Source organism: Anthonomus grandis, chromosome 11 (assembly GCF_022605725.1).
Source record: "Anthonomus grandis grandis chromosome 11, icAntGran1.3, whole genome shotgun sequence".
In the NCBI taxonomy this organism is placed as follows: domain Eukaryota; kingdom Metazoa; phylum Arthropoda; class Insecta; order Coleoptera; family Curculionidae; genus Anthonomus; species Anthonomus grandis.
The window spans coordinates 6,010,848-6,027,010 of NC_065556.1; the positions used below are offsets into that span (position 1 = coordinate 6,010,848).

The window sequence follows — 16,163 nt, forward strand, 5'->3', positions numbered from 1 at the left end:
TATACCCGCGGACTTAAGGGTATCTTTAATCCAACGGCTCAATGTTTGTTTAGTAGCGGGTCCATGAGGTTTTTTGTATGTTAACCAAAAATGCTCACATTCTTATTGACGAATATCTTTAGTTTCTTCCAGATATTTCACAATTAAAGAAGCTACACAAAGGTAAGGCTTTTGTTGAAGATAAGGAAGAGTTAAACATGGTTGAAAGCTTTTAGGTCCAGAAGTTTTTATTAATTCGGGAATTAATATTTTAATACCAATATTAGTTTTAACGATATTAGAGCATTTGATTAATGAAAGGGTTTGAATCCTTTGACCAGTGGCTAATGCCAGTAAAGTTATTAATTTGGAAGATAATGCCTTTAGATTACCATCGTTTGGTGAATCTAAAAAATTCAGAACTTCTTGGGGATTCCAAATAGAATTATATTTTGGCTTAGGCGGTCTTTTACGGAAAACTCCTTTTAAGAATCGTTTAATTAATGGATTTTTACCCATGTCAATAGATGATATTAAAGATATCGCAGACCTGTGGGAATTAAAACTGCCATAAGTATTATTTGTGTTATTTAGCAGTTCTTGAAAAAAGGACAAAATGTGAGATGCAGTGTCGCAAAATGGAGACAGATCTTTGGTCTGGCAAAATTCCCACCATAGCTTAAACGTAATATTATACTGTTTAATTGTAGAATCAGCTAATGAGTTTTCCATTGTTTGTATTGCTTCATCGGGTATACCTTTTAACTGAAATGCTCTCCTGATAAATGGGCGGCAACCAGGATAAGTTTTTTGCTCAAAGCATGTCTTCGGTTGCTATAAGGACAAAATAATAGGTTATCATTGGAACCAAAGTATAAAGGGGGTCTCGTTAACATTTTTATAAACAATGGATACCACGATTGTGATTGCCAAAGAGGCACTATTATAGTTCCTGTAGCTTTATCATTAATAATTTTTTGCAATGTTCGCAGAATTAAAGCAAATGGCGGAAAAGCGTAGAAGTTTTTATAACCCTTCCAATTTAGAGTGAAGGCATCCACGGCTTTTGCCTTGGGATCCTTAAACCAAGAAACATAATCTTTGCACTTATGATTTAGGAATGAAGCAAACAAATCAATAGACGGCACACCAAAGGCCTCAGAAATATTCTGAAATATATGGTTATCCAGCGACCATTCTGTATCTGATCGTTGAATTCGAGAGGCTGCATCATTGAGTTGTCGCTTGATCGAACATATGAGGCAAAAATGGAGGTGTTTCTATTCTCGCAATAGCGCCAGATATCTCTCGTTAAATTATTTAAGGCCAAATGTTGAATACTGCCCATTTTATCAATACAGGCTAGTGCCGTGGTATTATCAGTTCTTATCAAAATATTAACATTATTTAAATGTCTTATAAAACAATTCAGTGCTAACTGTATTGCTTTCAGTTCCAAGATATTGATATGTTGAAGGCTTTCAGTTTTTGTCCACCAACCATGGGTACTCTCACCTTGACAATATGCTCCCCACCCAGTTAAGCTAGCATCCGTAAAAATTTCTAATTGGTAGGAATCACATTTTAATTCATTAAAAGTGTGTTTTATATGTGTCTGCCACCAATACATATCTTCACGTATATTTGTTGAAATTTTAAGGGAGCAGTTGTAATTTCCTTGATATTTTTTGAGAGCAAGAAATTTTGCCCTTTCAAAACATTTGGTATAAAGCCAACCGAATTTAACAGCTGGACAGAACGAAACTAAGGTACCCAAAAATTGAACAAAGTCTTTTATTTTGCAATGTGACCTGGCACTAAGAGTCTTTAACCATTTTAATATACGGTGCCTTTTTTCTTGTGGGAGTTCAAGGGTGAGTGCTTTAGAGTTGAAAATGAATCCAAGAAACTTACATCTAGTAGAGGGAATTAATTTACTTTTTTGATAGTTAATTAAAAATCCCAATTTCTCCAATAAAGTGACAGTTTTTCGTACATTATCTGAACATTCCCTTTCTGAATTACCCATAATAAAAAAATCATCGAGATAATTCACACAGGTCACGCCACAAGTGCGCAGGTGCTCAACAACTGGCCGCATTAGCTTTGTGAAGGCGTAAGGAGCTGTTGAGAGCTCAAAGGGCAAACAATTAAACTCGTATGTTTTGTTATCATAGTTAAAACGTAAATACTTTTTGTGTTCTCTATGAATTGCTATTAAATAATATGCATCCTTCAAATCGATAGACGCCATATAATTATTATACTGTATTAGCCTTATAACTGTTCTGGTATCTTCCATTTTAAAATGGGGAGGATCTAAAAAGGAATTTAGCGGTTTTAAATTCAAAATAAAACGTTTTTCGCCATTTGCCTTATCTGCAAGAAAAATTTTAGACGTAAAACTGTCTATCCTAGGAATACACTGTGTAACAGCTCCTTTAGTAATTAAGTTTGAAATTTCGGTTTTTAAAAGATTATGCTCAGAATCAGAAAATGTTTGAGTTTTAAGAGGTACCTTTTGAATAGGAATTTTTGTAAATGGAATTTTGTATCCTTGAATACAATTCAAGACTACAAAGTTAGAAGAAATTTCTGTCCACTGTTTATAAAAGCGTTGAAGACGGCCTCCATAGCATTTCGGACTTACTTGCTCACTCTCGTCTAATCCTTCCTTCTCTGCCTCTCCTTGCGATTGTATGTTTGAGGGTAGTCCCTTCGAGCATCCCGATTCTTCGGGGCATGACCATATCCCTTTTGTGGCCCTGCCTCGCCCCAGCGACGGACAGGGCGACGAAAGTTTTTTGCTCCCGGACCCTTATATGTGCTTCCCCCCTCCCTTTTTTGAGGTTTGGGTTGGTAAGTGGTAGACGCAGGATTTTTTAAGTTTTTACTTTTTTAATAGTTTTGACTTTCTCTGTTAGATCGTTGCCGAATAAGAATTCAGTAGGGTTAGATTTATCAGCTGCATCTTTTATACTATCGTTAAGCAAAGGTAAAATTCCATTTTTGCGAGAAGTAGAGATTCTATGAAAAAGATTAGTAAAGATCTTCCCTGCGTCACACAAATCTTTAAACAAATCTTTTTTAAGATTTTTTAAATCATGTTCTGAGTCATTTCACAGTGTTGTTAACGCTTTACCTAAAACCGAAATTCCTTTACCCAGCTGATTTTGTACTTCTGATTGGGAAAAATCGCGAGTTTTAACCAAATTATTCTTTTTAATTATCGCTATTATCTCCGGATTAAGCTTAGGTGGAAGCAAATCCTGTAAGTTTAAAGGAATTTCATATTTCTGAAGCAAAGCCACCGACACGTCCTTTGGTATACCATTTTGTAAAATATTACGCCATCTGGGTATTAATTCTCCGTGAAGTTTAAAACCCACATTGGTAGGTTTGTCGGGATTTGTGCCTAAGATATCTATAAATTCTTCAGGAATTTCGATTTAATTATGTATGGACAACGAATCTTCAAGATCCTCTTTATCCCCAATTGGAAAGTCATCACCTTTTCCCAGATTAAAATCTTTCTCAGAGCTACAAGCCTGAGAAAGAATTTCATTGCGCTCAACGGATTCAATCCTAGAGCCGGACCTGGGCCGTTCAGCCCGTAAATCCGCATGGCGTCGTGCGCTTCTATTGTCCGATTCAATCGAAGTAGTGCGCTCTCGGTCCCTCTGCACAACAGAGAGAGATCGATCTGCTCGGGTGCTGCTATGGCGGCGGCGGCGGCGGTGACGACTGCTGTGTCGTGACGACGTTCTTGATCTTGAACGCCGTGTACTACCAGAAGGGCTCGATCGATAAATAGAACCATAGCATAAAGAAACCAGCAGTCGCACTCCGCTCGAAAATGTAAGCGAACTAATAGCATCCTTAGCCATACCGCAGCCATATTCTCCGGATGCCGAGCTCACTGTTTATCGAACTGTGTTCATAGGTGTATCGCCTAGTTCAGCGCCGTACTTAGTGACTATTTTGATAGCGTTTTTACAAAGCGTAGCGTTTTTTATAAAAACTTTTCTGATTTTAATTAAAATTACTCAAAGAATGGTCTCTTAAATTTATGGTACATACCTAATTAACTTCCTGCAAGTATTCTTCTATATCGTCGTTTTTAGATGTAGAAATGCGATGTTTATTTTTGTTTAAATATTTTGGTAATGTATGAACTTTAATAATATTAAAAAATAAATATTTGTACTATGTAGGTATTTTTATTTTACAAGATAATAATATCTAAAAAAATGTTTAAGTCCGGCTCTAGCCAAGGCAAAAGCCGCGTGGACCGTAGCGAGTGTCAGCGGCATCCCTACTCTAAGCAAATATGCCGCGCCTGCATTAGTACACATGCACCGAACTCGCTTATTCAAGCCAATGTATTTTTATTGAAGTGCGACTGCTGGTTTCTTTATGCTGTGATAGAACCATCCCGCTTAAGTTCCCTATGTCTTTCTTTTTCTTCTAAATAGTCTAATCTACGTTGCAAATCTACAAGATTTACTTTGGTCCTATTTTTACGTTTTCCCGATATAGATTCCCCAGAAGACGATGATTCTCGCTTTCTTTTTCTATCCTTCTTTTTCCCCATTAAATACTGCTACGGATTAACTAGTGAGTTAGTAAAATAGTATACTTACTGTGTTTATAAAGATTTCCAACCTTTTTAATAAGTTTATTTCCAAATGATCGACAAAAAATCACAGGTTGAAGAAACGCTACGAAAAATTATCTCAGCAGCGCGATACACTTTGCGGGCGAAGCACCAAAAGCACAATGTCGCGAGCCGATAACGACGGCGATGGGATGAGTTCACCATAGGGACAGACAGGACCGGATTTATTTTCTTTAAACTTGGTGGGCTGAAGCCAGGATTGCACATACTACTTGGTTATAATTATGTGATATTGAGGAATGGACGCCGAAATATAATTATAACATTTTTAAGATTCACATTTAAGCAGAATGTAAAACTAAATAATTATGCTTGATAGAGATGAATCAAAATTATAGTATCTATATAGCCTTTATTATTAAATTAAGTAATACCCTGAGTTGGTGGTTGATGTAAAACCGCAGTAATACACAAATCAGTATTAAACGAAAGAACAAGCTCACCAAAGTGATACATTTCGTCCTCTTAACTCGGTTTAACTCAGCCGGACATGAGACACTCCACCAAACTCCGAGACCATTAAGCACGTCCATTATTCCAATTGGCTACTGTAAATTTCAAAATAATAATAATTTATATTCAAAATAATAATACTGTAAATTTCAAAATAATAATAATTTATATTTCCCACGCAAGTGGGAGGTTCTTACCCTTAGATTCCTTAAGAAATTAACTTCGCGCTAAATGAATAAAACAATAAAAGCTATGTCAAGGTCGGGTTCTGTAATTACGGTTTTCAGAATTTTTATAATTTACAAATAAACAAGCGTCTTTAACTTGTGACTTAAAGGTGCGATAGATTTAAGAGGACTTTTTACTTTTTAATTTAACAGGATTTTTAATTACATGAAGAAAGTGAAGATGATTGAAGCGTGATGAAGTCGAACATATGAAACGTCTATTTATAATAAATAAATCTCTTAAAGAGAATTTCTAAAAAATGTAATGCTCTCGTATTACCTCAAAACCTTGTCAGTCAATTTTAACCGATAATTTTAACCTACCATTTTTCATTGTTCTTAGTTCGCTTTTTCACATTCATTCCAAGTTAATGAAGTGACATACGTCAGCGTCAATTAATACCAATTTCACCAGTCGGAATAATCCTTACTAAATTAGTATCTTTTACTTATTTAAGCGACAATCGACCCAGAAATTAATACAATAATCAAAGTCGGTACATATGAAAAATAAATCACATTCATTCACCATACACATCCCTTAATTCAACCACAGGAAAGCCGATAAACTAAAGTCAAAAAAAGATACAGTTAAATAAAGGTACATTAATTAAATAGAAAACAAAGTAAACAGTGTCACGTCAGTCGTGAAATGGAATCTCAACTTTATTTGTCGATACATTCATCTCACCTGACTTGCTGTACTCAAGATCGAAGCAACATTGAAACGTGAATGAAAATGAAGCTGCAGAGTTACCATGTAAAAATCAATAAGTAATATTTGTTTTGTTCGTTTTGTGTTAATGAAAATTATTGCAAAATAAATAAATAAAATGAATTCTTATATTTTCCTGTGCAACTTCCAATCAAACATTCTTTAGATGATTGCAGTAGACATTGTAAGGCACGTACCAGCGATCATTCCCTAACCAGGAATGATGCATGCAAAATTGAATAAAAAGGATAACTCTAATTCAAAAGCATAATATAATTCCCTAAATAACTTACAAAATGGATGAAGACAAATAGCTACCAAGTCTTGCATCACATAAGACATTTCCCGATGGTTCCTTGCTACACTATACTAAAGTAAATCGACCATTGACGTGTTTTACCGTGATATAATGCAAAACTTTTTGGATTCTCAAATCTAAGAATTTAACCTGCAAAGCACTGGTTTTAATAGGATGTAGCAACTTGTCACACAGCTAGAGCAGCCTTTTTTTAAGCTATTTTACAGGGACGTTTATCTATCGTTTTTGTTATCTTGTCCTCAAGATCATTGAACTAAATTACTTCTTTTTATAGGGATTTTTGAAAAATAGGGTTTTACTAACACACCAAATATTGTAGACAATTAAAGAATAACATTGCATTAATCTAAAATACTTTTTATATAAAAGAAAATCTAATAAAAAATATAATCAAGAAAGTTCAGAGTTGTGCAGTTTGCAAAGCTACTGTTATATTTTGTCTCACTAGTTAATTGGAAGCAATATAGGTCCTATTTAAATATATTTTCTATTTTTATTAAAAACAGATAAAATCCAAATCTGGAGTCATTCTAATGCAATTTATTTTAGGAGTTTAAACATAGCGGCTAAGGTAAATAATTTAAAATCTACGAGAACTCACAAAATAGGTCCTAAAATAATCTAAATTGGGAATGAAACCTGACCCTATAAAAATCCCTAAAGCTATAAAATGGACGTATAGTACGCCAAAGGTAACAAAAATCCCAGAAGTAAAAGGATATTCTGTTATTTGCTAGTCAAGTTTAACCATTTAAAATTAACTTTAAGGAAACATGAATTATGATATTGTTCATACAGGTAAATAGTTTCGAAAGTCATAAATGAATTTAAATAAAAATAAATGCAACAGCTAAACTCTATTTAAAATATGTGAGTTGTTATGAATTTCCATATAGAAGAAAGGCCGAAAGGGTAAACTAATAGATCGCAAGTCTGTTAAGAAGATAATAACTAGATATTTACAAAATTTTCCTAAAAACATATTGAGACCCATTGACTGATTAGCTATTACTAAATTTATTTTAAAGTGTCAGGTAAAATCACATAAATAAGTATAACTTAAATAATAAAATAAAGAAACGACAATTATATATTAATTTCTTAAAATTCCATATTACATTCTCTCTTTCTCTCTTGAAACTTTCATAGTTATAGGAGAAACAAATCGAGGGATAATTTAATAACTTAAAATAGCTACATCCGAGAAACTACATGAAATATAAAAAAAGAATAAAAAATACTACAATGAAGGTGTCTTTATGGGTAGCATTGAAAAATATTTTTTTAGAACTTTGAGATATGATATCACAAGCAGAGATTGTTTAGAATTATCGGATTGAGATAGCTGGGAGTAAAGGATTAGGGGAGAAGGGGGTAAAATGATTCCCCTAAGAAAAAAATATTTTAAAATGGGAAAATATTTTCTTTAAACTTCAGTTTGATAGAATAGGCCTATAAAAGAGTAATTTCTCTTAATAAAACCACACTTTTAACAAAAAAAAATTATTTACTTTTTAAAAATTTAACAAAATCATAAAAGTCGCAAAGGGATCATTTTACCCTCGTATTGGGGGTAAACCTATCCCTTCTACAAAAAACTTAAAAAAAAAACTCTGACAGTATAATACCGAGATAAACTGTATTTAAAACCTAAGCTTTCTCTGAACTTTTGCTAGTGCTAAAAGAACATCGGAGCAATGTTCGCAAATAAATTCATCCTCATCTTCTTTAACACCCGCACACAATTCGTGAGCCTAATCTAAACACTTTCTGCATTGAATCCAATCATCAACTGATGTAAAATATTCTTCACAGCAGTAAAGACAAGTTGGATTTGTCTCGTCTTCCGAATCCGAAGAGTTGGAAAGGCTTTCTTTTATTTTATTTCAATTTTTCGGCGTCTGCTTTAGTGTCTTCTTATCATTTCTCTTTTTTGTTTTAATTGTGTTTCCTTTTACTTGATACTTTCTTCAAGCGCAATTTTGTATGGCGTGCTGGTCAAGAGTGCACTTCCACAAGACTTTCTCTTTCTTGTGTTTCTCTTGCCTTGAATTTTTGGAAATGGTTGACATTCTTGTGGTGTCACTGAAAAAGATGAATTTATTTGTTCATCTCGTTTTGAGCTAGGCCCAGGCTCAGGATTCAAGTACGGATCGTTTGAATCACTAGCATCATTATCAGAAGCTATACAGGGTGTCATTGAAATGGTGTAAAAAATTCGGGGGGTGATAGTACTGCTAAAAATTTTAAAAAAAGTTCCTATAACTATAGGGTGGAAAATGCATATTAAGGGAGTTAGGGGCACTGAAAGGGTAAATTTAAAAAACGGTTTTTTGAAATTGTAGGCTTAAAAAACGAGATAAAATTTCGAAAAAAAATCCTCTGCCATAAATTTTGACCCAAAATCAAATGGTGATACTAAAAAATAATTTGGAAAATCGGAAAGGGTAGTTTTTGCAAGGGTAGGGGGTTAATTCGTGAATAACTTTTTTTAGGTTATTTTCTTCGCAACGTGGGTTCATTTTTTAAAAACTACATACTTTTTCCTACAAAAAAGGTACTCTTGTTGCACATCGCCCAGAACGATGGTTTTCGAGAAAATTGAAGGCAAAAAGTTTGCTCTGATGGGCTGCTAACTGGTTAAACAACATAAACTTATGAAAGTTATGGGGTTTCAAAAGTAAACAAGTAGTTATTAAATAATTAATTGAAAAATCTAAATTTCATGATTTTTAAAACATCGTATTGCTTTAAAAAAACGAAATAAACCAATTACCAAAATTCCTTATTAAATGCATACTTATTTGATTCATTAGCCTAGTTTACACCGCGAGTACCGTTTACACCGCGAGTACGTGCGCGAGTTGACAAGTTTACACGTAAATTATTCCAAATTGTGACTTAATAGGTTTGAGAATATGTAGAGGTTTTAGTCCGCGTACTGAATATTTGGTACTCGCGGTGTAAACTAGGCTAATGAATCAAATAAGTATGCATTTAATAAGGAATTTTGGTAATTGGTTTATTTCGTTTTTTTAAAGCAATACGATGTTTTAAAAATCATGAAATTTAGATTTTTCAGTTAATTATTTAATAACTACTTGTTTACTTTTGAAACCCCATAACTTTCATAAGTTTATGTTGTTTAACCAGTTAGCAGCCCATCAGAGCAAATTTTTTGCCTTCAATTTTCTCGAAAACCATCGTTCTGGGCGATGTGCAACAAGAGTACCTTTTTTGTAGGAAAAAGTATGTAGTTTTTAAAAAATGAACCCACGTTGCGAAAAAAATAACCTAAAAAAAGTTATTCACGAATTAACCCCCTACCCTTGCAAAAACTACCCTTTCCGATTTTCCAAATTATTTTTCAGTATCACCATTTGATTTTGGGTCAAAATTTATGGCAGAGGATTTTTTTTCGAAATTTTATCTCGTTTTTTAAGCCTACAATTTCAAAAAACCGTTTTTTAAATTTACCCTTTCAGTGCCCCTAACTCCCTTAATATGCATTTTCCGCCCTATAGTTATAGGAACTTTTTTTTAAATTTTTAGGAGTACTATCACCCCCCGAATTTTTTTACACCATTTCAATGACACCCTGTATTGGATATATCTGTCAATGGGTTACATGGATTGGAACCTAGTGCCACATCTTCTACAGTTTCATCAGTCTCACTAGGTATTTGATCGGTTACTTCAGCGGCCAAAAAGTCAACATCCGAAAAAACCTCTGAGTCAAATGGAAATATGCCAGTTTTACGAAACCCGTTTATCCCATTTAATGGTATGCAAGCCTTTAAGTAGCCTTCGCAAAATATTTGACTTATTTGAAACACCGTCACGGTTCTACCAGGATGATGATTTAACCATTTTTCCAATGCTTGGTCTAAATAAACACTAAGGGGACCCATAACAGCAACGTCCAACGACTGCAGCTTGTGAGTACAGTGTGGAGGTAAACACAAGTTGGTTACAAAGTTTTCTCTGGCACTTAAAATAACATCGAGATTTCTTGTTTGCGATAAATGTCCATTTAATATAAGTAACACTGGCGCATACTTACTCGGCTTAACGAAAGATACGAAGTGAGTAAACCACTGCTTAAAAACTTCGGTACGCATCCAACCACTTTCATTACACGCAAAAATGGTACCCGGAGAAGCTCCATCTGTTAGTTCGGCCTTCATTCGCTTTCTACTAAAAATAAGCATCGGTGGGAGAAAACTTCCAGCCGCTGATACACAAACCACCGCTGTTGTCGAAACCCCACGCTCCGCTGATGTTACCCTTGCCACTTGTTTGGAACCTTTTCGTGCCAATATTCTTGAGCTTCACCCAGGAACAGTAGAAATCGAAGTCTCGTCTACGTTAAAAATTCGGTGAGGCGCATAATTATTTTTAGAGTAAATCTCTTTCAACAAATTGAGGAACTTTGTCACAACTGGTTTATTAAAGGCTCTTGCCCTAGCAGCTGACGTCGCTTCAGGACACCTGAAGGAAATCTCTGTATGTCTTTTTCTAAAACCGCTTAACCAATCTTTACCAGCAGCTTTTTCTACATGAGAAAACTTGTGGGGAATTTTGTTCTTTTCAGCAAGTTGATAAGCTAGTTGTCGCAAATCACGAGTTGTGAGTCCATACATCCTGCTTTCAAAATCTAGGATATGAGTTACTAACTCTTGCTCTTGTTCCGGCGAAAATACAGAGTGGCAGCTCCCAAGTGACTTTATCTCTAGCTTTGCTACCTTATTTTTGTCCATTACATGCCGTTTAAGCGACATTCTTGCTACGTTAAAGATTCGGTCAGCGGTTTTCACAAGCATTCCTTGCTTAACTTCTGCTATGGCATTTTTCATGTGCTCAGCATCCCAATTTTACCTATTGGTTATTCGCTTATATATTTGTGGCATCCTGTAACAATACGACGTAAAATGAGTTTGTAAATAAAAATTAGGGTTTACAACAATTTGGTAAGAACTAGGGGGTAAAATGATCCCCTTTTTAAAACGGGATCGTTTTGCCCCACGCTTAGAGGATCGTTTTACCCCAAAGTGACATGCAGTACCATTTGTTAAATGAAAATTAATTGACATATATTAATTGAAAACAAAAACCACAAATCAACTTAGCATCCCTTCCTTAACAAAACAACGTAAGAAGAAGATGGATCAGTCACATTGTTAAAAAAATAAATAAGACAAAACAAACACCTTAACTTATATTATAAACGTAAAAAACACAAGTTCACGTAGCAATTGTTGGATTCGAACTGAATCGCAATTCCGATTGTGGTCTATTTATAACCTCTTCGCCTAGAACATTGTTGCCAATATTACGCTTATTTTGCATAAAATGGGAACTTTTAAATTGCGGGATCATTTCAACCCGCAGGGATCATTTACCCTCCTCTCTCCTACGTGAAAACAAGTTATAGAAATTATAGAAATTAATTTCAATTTTTTTTTGGTTCCTAGCTGTAGAATTTAAAAATTTTGTGGTAATTAATAAGTTTTTATATAAAATATGTATTATTTGTTATTTATCTGTTTTTATTTTTTAGATATTCTTTAACATTTAAGAGCATCTTTAAGTGACCATATTTATTAATTTTAGGTCCCTTTGAAGTACCTATTAAATGCCAATGGATTATCGATGCAAGCAACGTAGTCTCCTCGAATACATCGATCGTGGTTTATTTTACACAGCTGTTTACTTACGAAGGTTAGTACATACTAAATTAAATTACTTTTATTGTCTTGACGTTTAACCTATTATTGAGAATTTAATAGTTTAGCGAATTAGAACTCATATTAAGTTTAATGGTTCTCTTGTAGCTGACATGGCACTGTTTAAACCAAAACTAATTATAAAGTTCAGCATATAAACCAAGTAGTTTTAAGCAAATAAGGGCCGTCGTCACGAATTTTAAGCAAATTAAAACCCAAATAGAAAGTTACAGCGGAATTTAATTTATAGTTCATATAGGAGTTTCTGTATATTCTCAAAGAGTTGCAATTATTTTTGAATAAAGCCCGATACTTTCACAAAAGTGCAAGTAACGTGCTCGTAAATTAATTTACAGTTGCAGCAATATTAAAAGGTAAAGTATGTCTTTAATTTACGCCTAAAAGATCAACCTGGAAAAAGTGTATTAGAAAATGACATGTTAGTTAATGAAAATTTTATAAATTTTAAAATAATAATGAATCATAATTAGGTAAACTAAGGTGTTTTGTTAATAATATTTTCTTTGAATTATAAATAAACTATTATTATAATAATGAAAGATAAAATGGAAAAATTTTTGAAATTCAAAAACTACCGCCCAATAACAGGCTTCCTAACTATATATAAAATTCTCACTTCCATGATCTCATCGTTATATACAATATAAATGTGAACGTCTGTACGATGTTTAATCACTTCTAAGCCACAGCATCTGTTTTTTTTGTCCACAGAATTACTATAGGCATGACTTTATTCGCAACAAATGTCAATTTTGCAATAACAATAGGAAAATTAAAATAAATAATAAAAACAATAAAGAACAGCTGATCCTGCTTAAAGAGCGCCTTCGCGGCCATGTGGAAACTACTCAAGTAAAATTGGGTAAAGTGGAAAACATTTAATACTAGATGGCGTAATAACCACCATGTCACCTATCACATTATTGAATGTCCATGTCCAAAGTCCATGGATTTAAAATCAAAACTGTCGATTGGTTCACTCTGGACTGGACTTTCTTCCGAGCGAATTAATCTTTCGCCGTAATAAGGATGTTAGCTTCCCACCATCTTACCACGCGGGTTTTACCGCAAATATGCAACTAACACGAAACGAACTAACAAACATAGTTCTGTAAATCTAGAGAGGAAAGACTGCCAAACTATATTAAATAAAATCACTAATAACACTAAAAAACCACATACGCCACCTTTTTGCAAAACAATAGACAAGACAAAGACAAGCAAAGGGTAACTAATCTTACAAACATGATAAGCCATAACATATAAACCGATAAAAATAACTGCTGGACTGAAAAGCTAGACAGACTCACCATACGCGATAACTCACTGTGGAAAGTAGTGAAGAGTCTGCGCAAAAACCATGACTGAATGCCAGCCATAAATTATAATGGTAATAATTATTATACCAATTCTGAGAAAGCAGAAGCAATAGCAAATATTTTGCCGCCGTCCACAGTGAAGCACCTGACATTACAGACGAACACAAAACCATAACAGACGCTGCCAAGAAATTTTCAGAAAGAACATATCCCCTTACTCCAGAAACCTATTTATCCCCCAAAACTAACCTCAGCGCAATAAGGAAACACCTCCGATGACTCCCTAATAACAAAGCACCCGGTCCAGACACTATCCCATACAAACTCCTCAAGAACCTCCCCCGCAAAGGTATAATACATAAGGTATGTGCATAATACAAATCATGCACAAACTAACGCCATTATTATACTGCAACATTTCCCCAAATAATGGAAAAATGCTACAATTATCTCGATCCTCAAAAAATGCAAAAATCCCTCCCTACCCAGTTCCTATCGACCAATTTTACTTCTCAATTCGCTCTCCAAGCTAACAGAGAGGATTCTCCTGACAGCCATCAACTGCGGTCGAGACCTTACAGCTGTTACCTGCTAAATAGTTTGGTTATAGACCAGGGCATAGCACCACGCTTCTAGCTACCAAATTAGTGCAAGATGCCTTAGATGGCTTCAATAGACAGATGAACACCGTGGTGTTGTCCTTTGACATGGAGCGGACATTCGATTCAATTTGGCAGGCAGGGTTAATTTTTAAACCTAACTCAACTTTTAACTCTCCTCCCCACCATACATACCTAATTTACTCCTATATAGGCAATCGAACCTTCAAAATAAAAATCGAAAATAAAGTCTCAAAGCCTACAAATGCAGGAGTTCCTCAGGGCACAGTTCTTTTCCCAAAATCTACACCCTATACACCTCTGATATCCTCAAAACTCCCACTACAAAACTAGCGCAGTTCGCTGATGATACTGCAATATATGCTCAATCCTATTACGCCCCAGCAGCTAAGAGTATAATCCAAAGACATCTCAATAAACTTATCCCTTATTACAAAAAATAGAAACTCAACGTAAACCCCTAAAAAACTGAACTTACCATCCTTTCCCGAAAGTTTTCCCATAACCGAATCGTCTATCTCGTCCTAATAAATAATATTCCTATACTTCCCAGGAAAAAAATTAAATACCTTGGTATCTTGTTTGACCCCGGATTATCTTTACCTTCAACACCTCCTACCTTTTCCAAAAAACTTTTCTTATCTAACAACAACTATATTCTCTAATATCTCCCAGGTCATTCTTAGGCACTGAAAATAAATTAAAACTGTATAAAACCATAATCCGACCAACCCTTACATGCTTACATATCTTATATGCCCAACCGGTGCTCCATACAGGTGTGGGTAAGCGTATCGGATACTCAGAGAAAAGGCTACAAACAATTCAAAATAAAGTCCTTGGATATTGCATTTTAACTCCCAGGAACACAAGGATCGGAGACCTGCACCACATTGCGGGGGTGGAGCCCCTCAGTGACTTTATTGAAAATGTCTCTAAGAGATTCTACTCCAGTAAGGTGCAGCCATCTGAAGTAACTAGGAGCCTCACTGATGTGCGATACGATCCCCACAACCCTTCCATACACGACCCTATTTATAAACGACTCCCAATTTACTTTTGCCAAAGACTCTTAAGTAAAATTAAGAAAACTTAAGCAATAACAACTCTCATTCCTTCCTTCCACTACTTTTCATCTGAGACTTCCTTGGCGAAACAGACCAAATTGGCGTGTTTCCCTGGGTATGTGCGCAATCGATCCGCCTATGCAATAAGCTTCCCAAGCTATGAAATTCATTGAGAGCCCTTAAGGCATACCGTTTTTTGCGCTATTGTACCTGAAAACACTAAACGGGTGTTTTAAATCTATTTTTACCCTAGTAATTGAAGGAATGGGTCAAATAAACTTGTTAAATCTTCAATTAATTTCATTTTGCTATCGTGGCCACGAAAATGTGAGTCTAGTTCCCGTATAAAGGCCCTTGCCTTGGAAACGGGAGTCCTCTTACCTCGCCACTCGATGCAATCCCTGACATCTCAAAGGCATAACAATCAAGGCTGGTTCACCAGCATATCAAAAATTTTTGCGATTATACATTTTAAATGTATATATGTAGTTGTTAAATTGCAAATACTAAACTCTGTGAGGCTTTAAATAAATTTATTCTATTCTATCTAATCTTTCGCCTTATTAGAGATGTTATTTCCACCATCTTCTACCACGGGGGCGAAACCGCAAATATAACTTAGTCCAAAGTAAAAACAACACGAAAACAAAACAAAATCCTATAATAGGAACAAAGCGGGTACAAACGAAAGTCATAGGACATCAAAAAGCTTTTAATTGTCGAGCACAAAATAGGTCAAAGCAAAAAACCTAGATCTTTCTGTAGCGTTAATTGATTATTGCAAGTCTTTTAACGCTGTCCCTCATTCGTGGCTTAGAAAAACGCGATAGATATACCAAATCGATCCCACAATAATCAACATTTTAGAACACCTAATCCGCTCATGGCAAACGAATCCAAAACATAGCTACTTTACATGATAAAGCGGATATCATCAAAGGAGTACGGCAAGAAGAAATTGTTTTGTCAAAGCTCTCATCTACCTCAGTGCTTTCTTGAGTTTAATTTTTATCCAACGTTTTCCTTGGCCTGTCTACAT

The 16,163-nt window shown here is 34.9% G+C and overlaps 1 protein-coding gene across 1 annotated transcript in view; it reads left to right on the top strand.

Moving 5' to 3' along the window:
* LOC126742453 (uncharacterized) overlaps window positions 1–16,163 on the top strand; it is a 1,408,556-nt gene that overhangs the window by 843,782 nt on the left and 548,611 nt on the right. Inside the window, exon 6 of the mRNA XM_050449100.1 lies at window positions 11,985–12,092. Within this exon, the coding sequence (XP_050305057.1) occupies window positions 11,985–12,092 (108 nt within the window). The remainder of the gene's footprint in view (window positions 1–11,984; window positions 12,093–16,163) is intronic.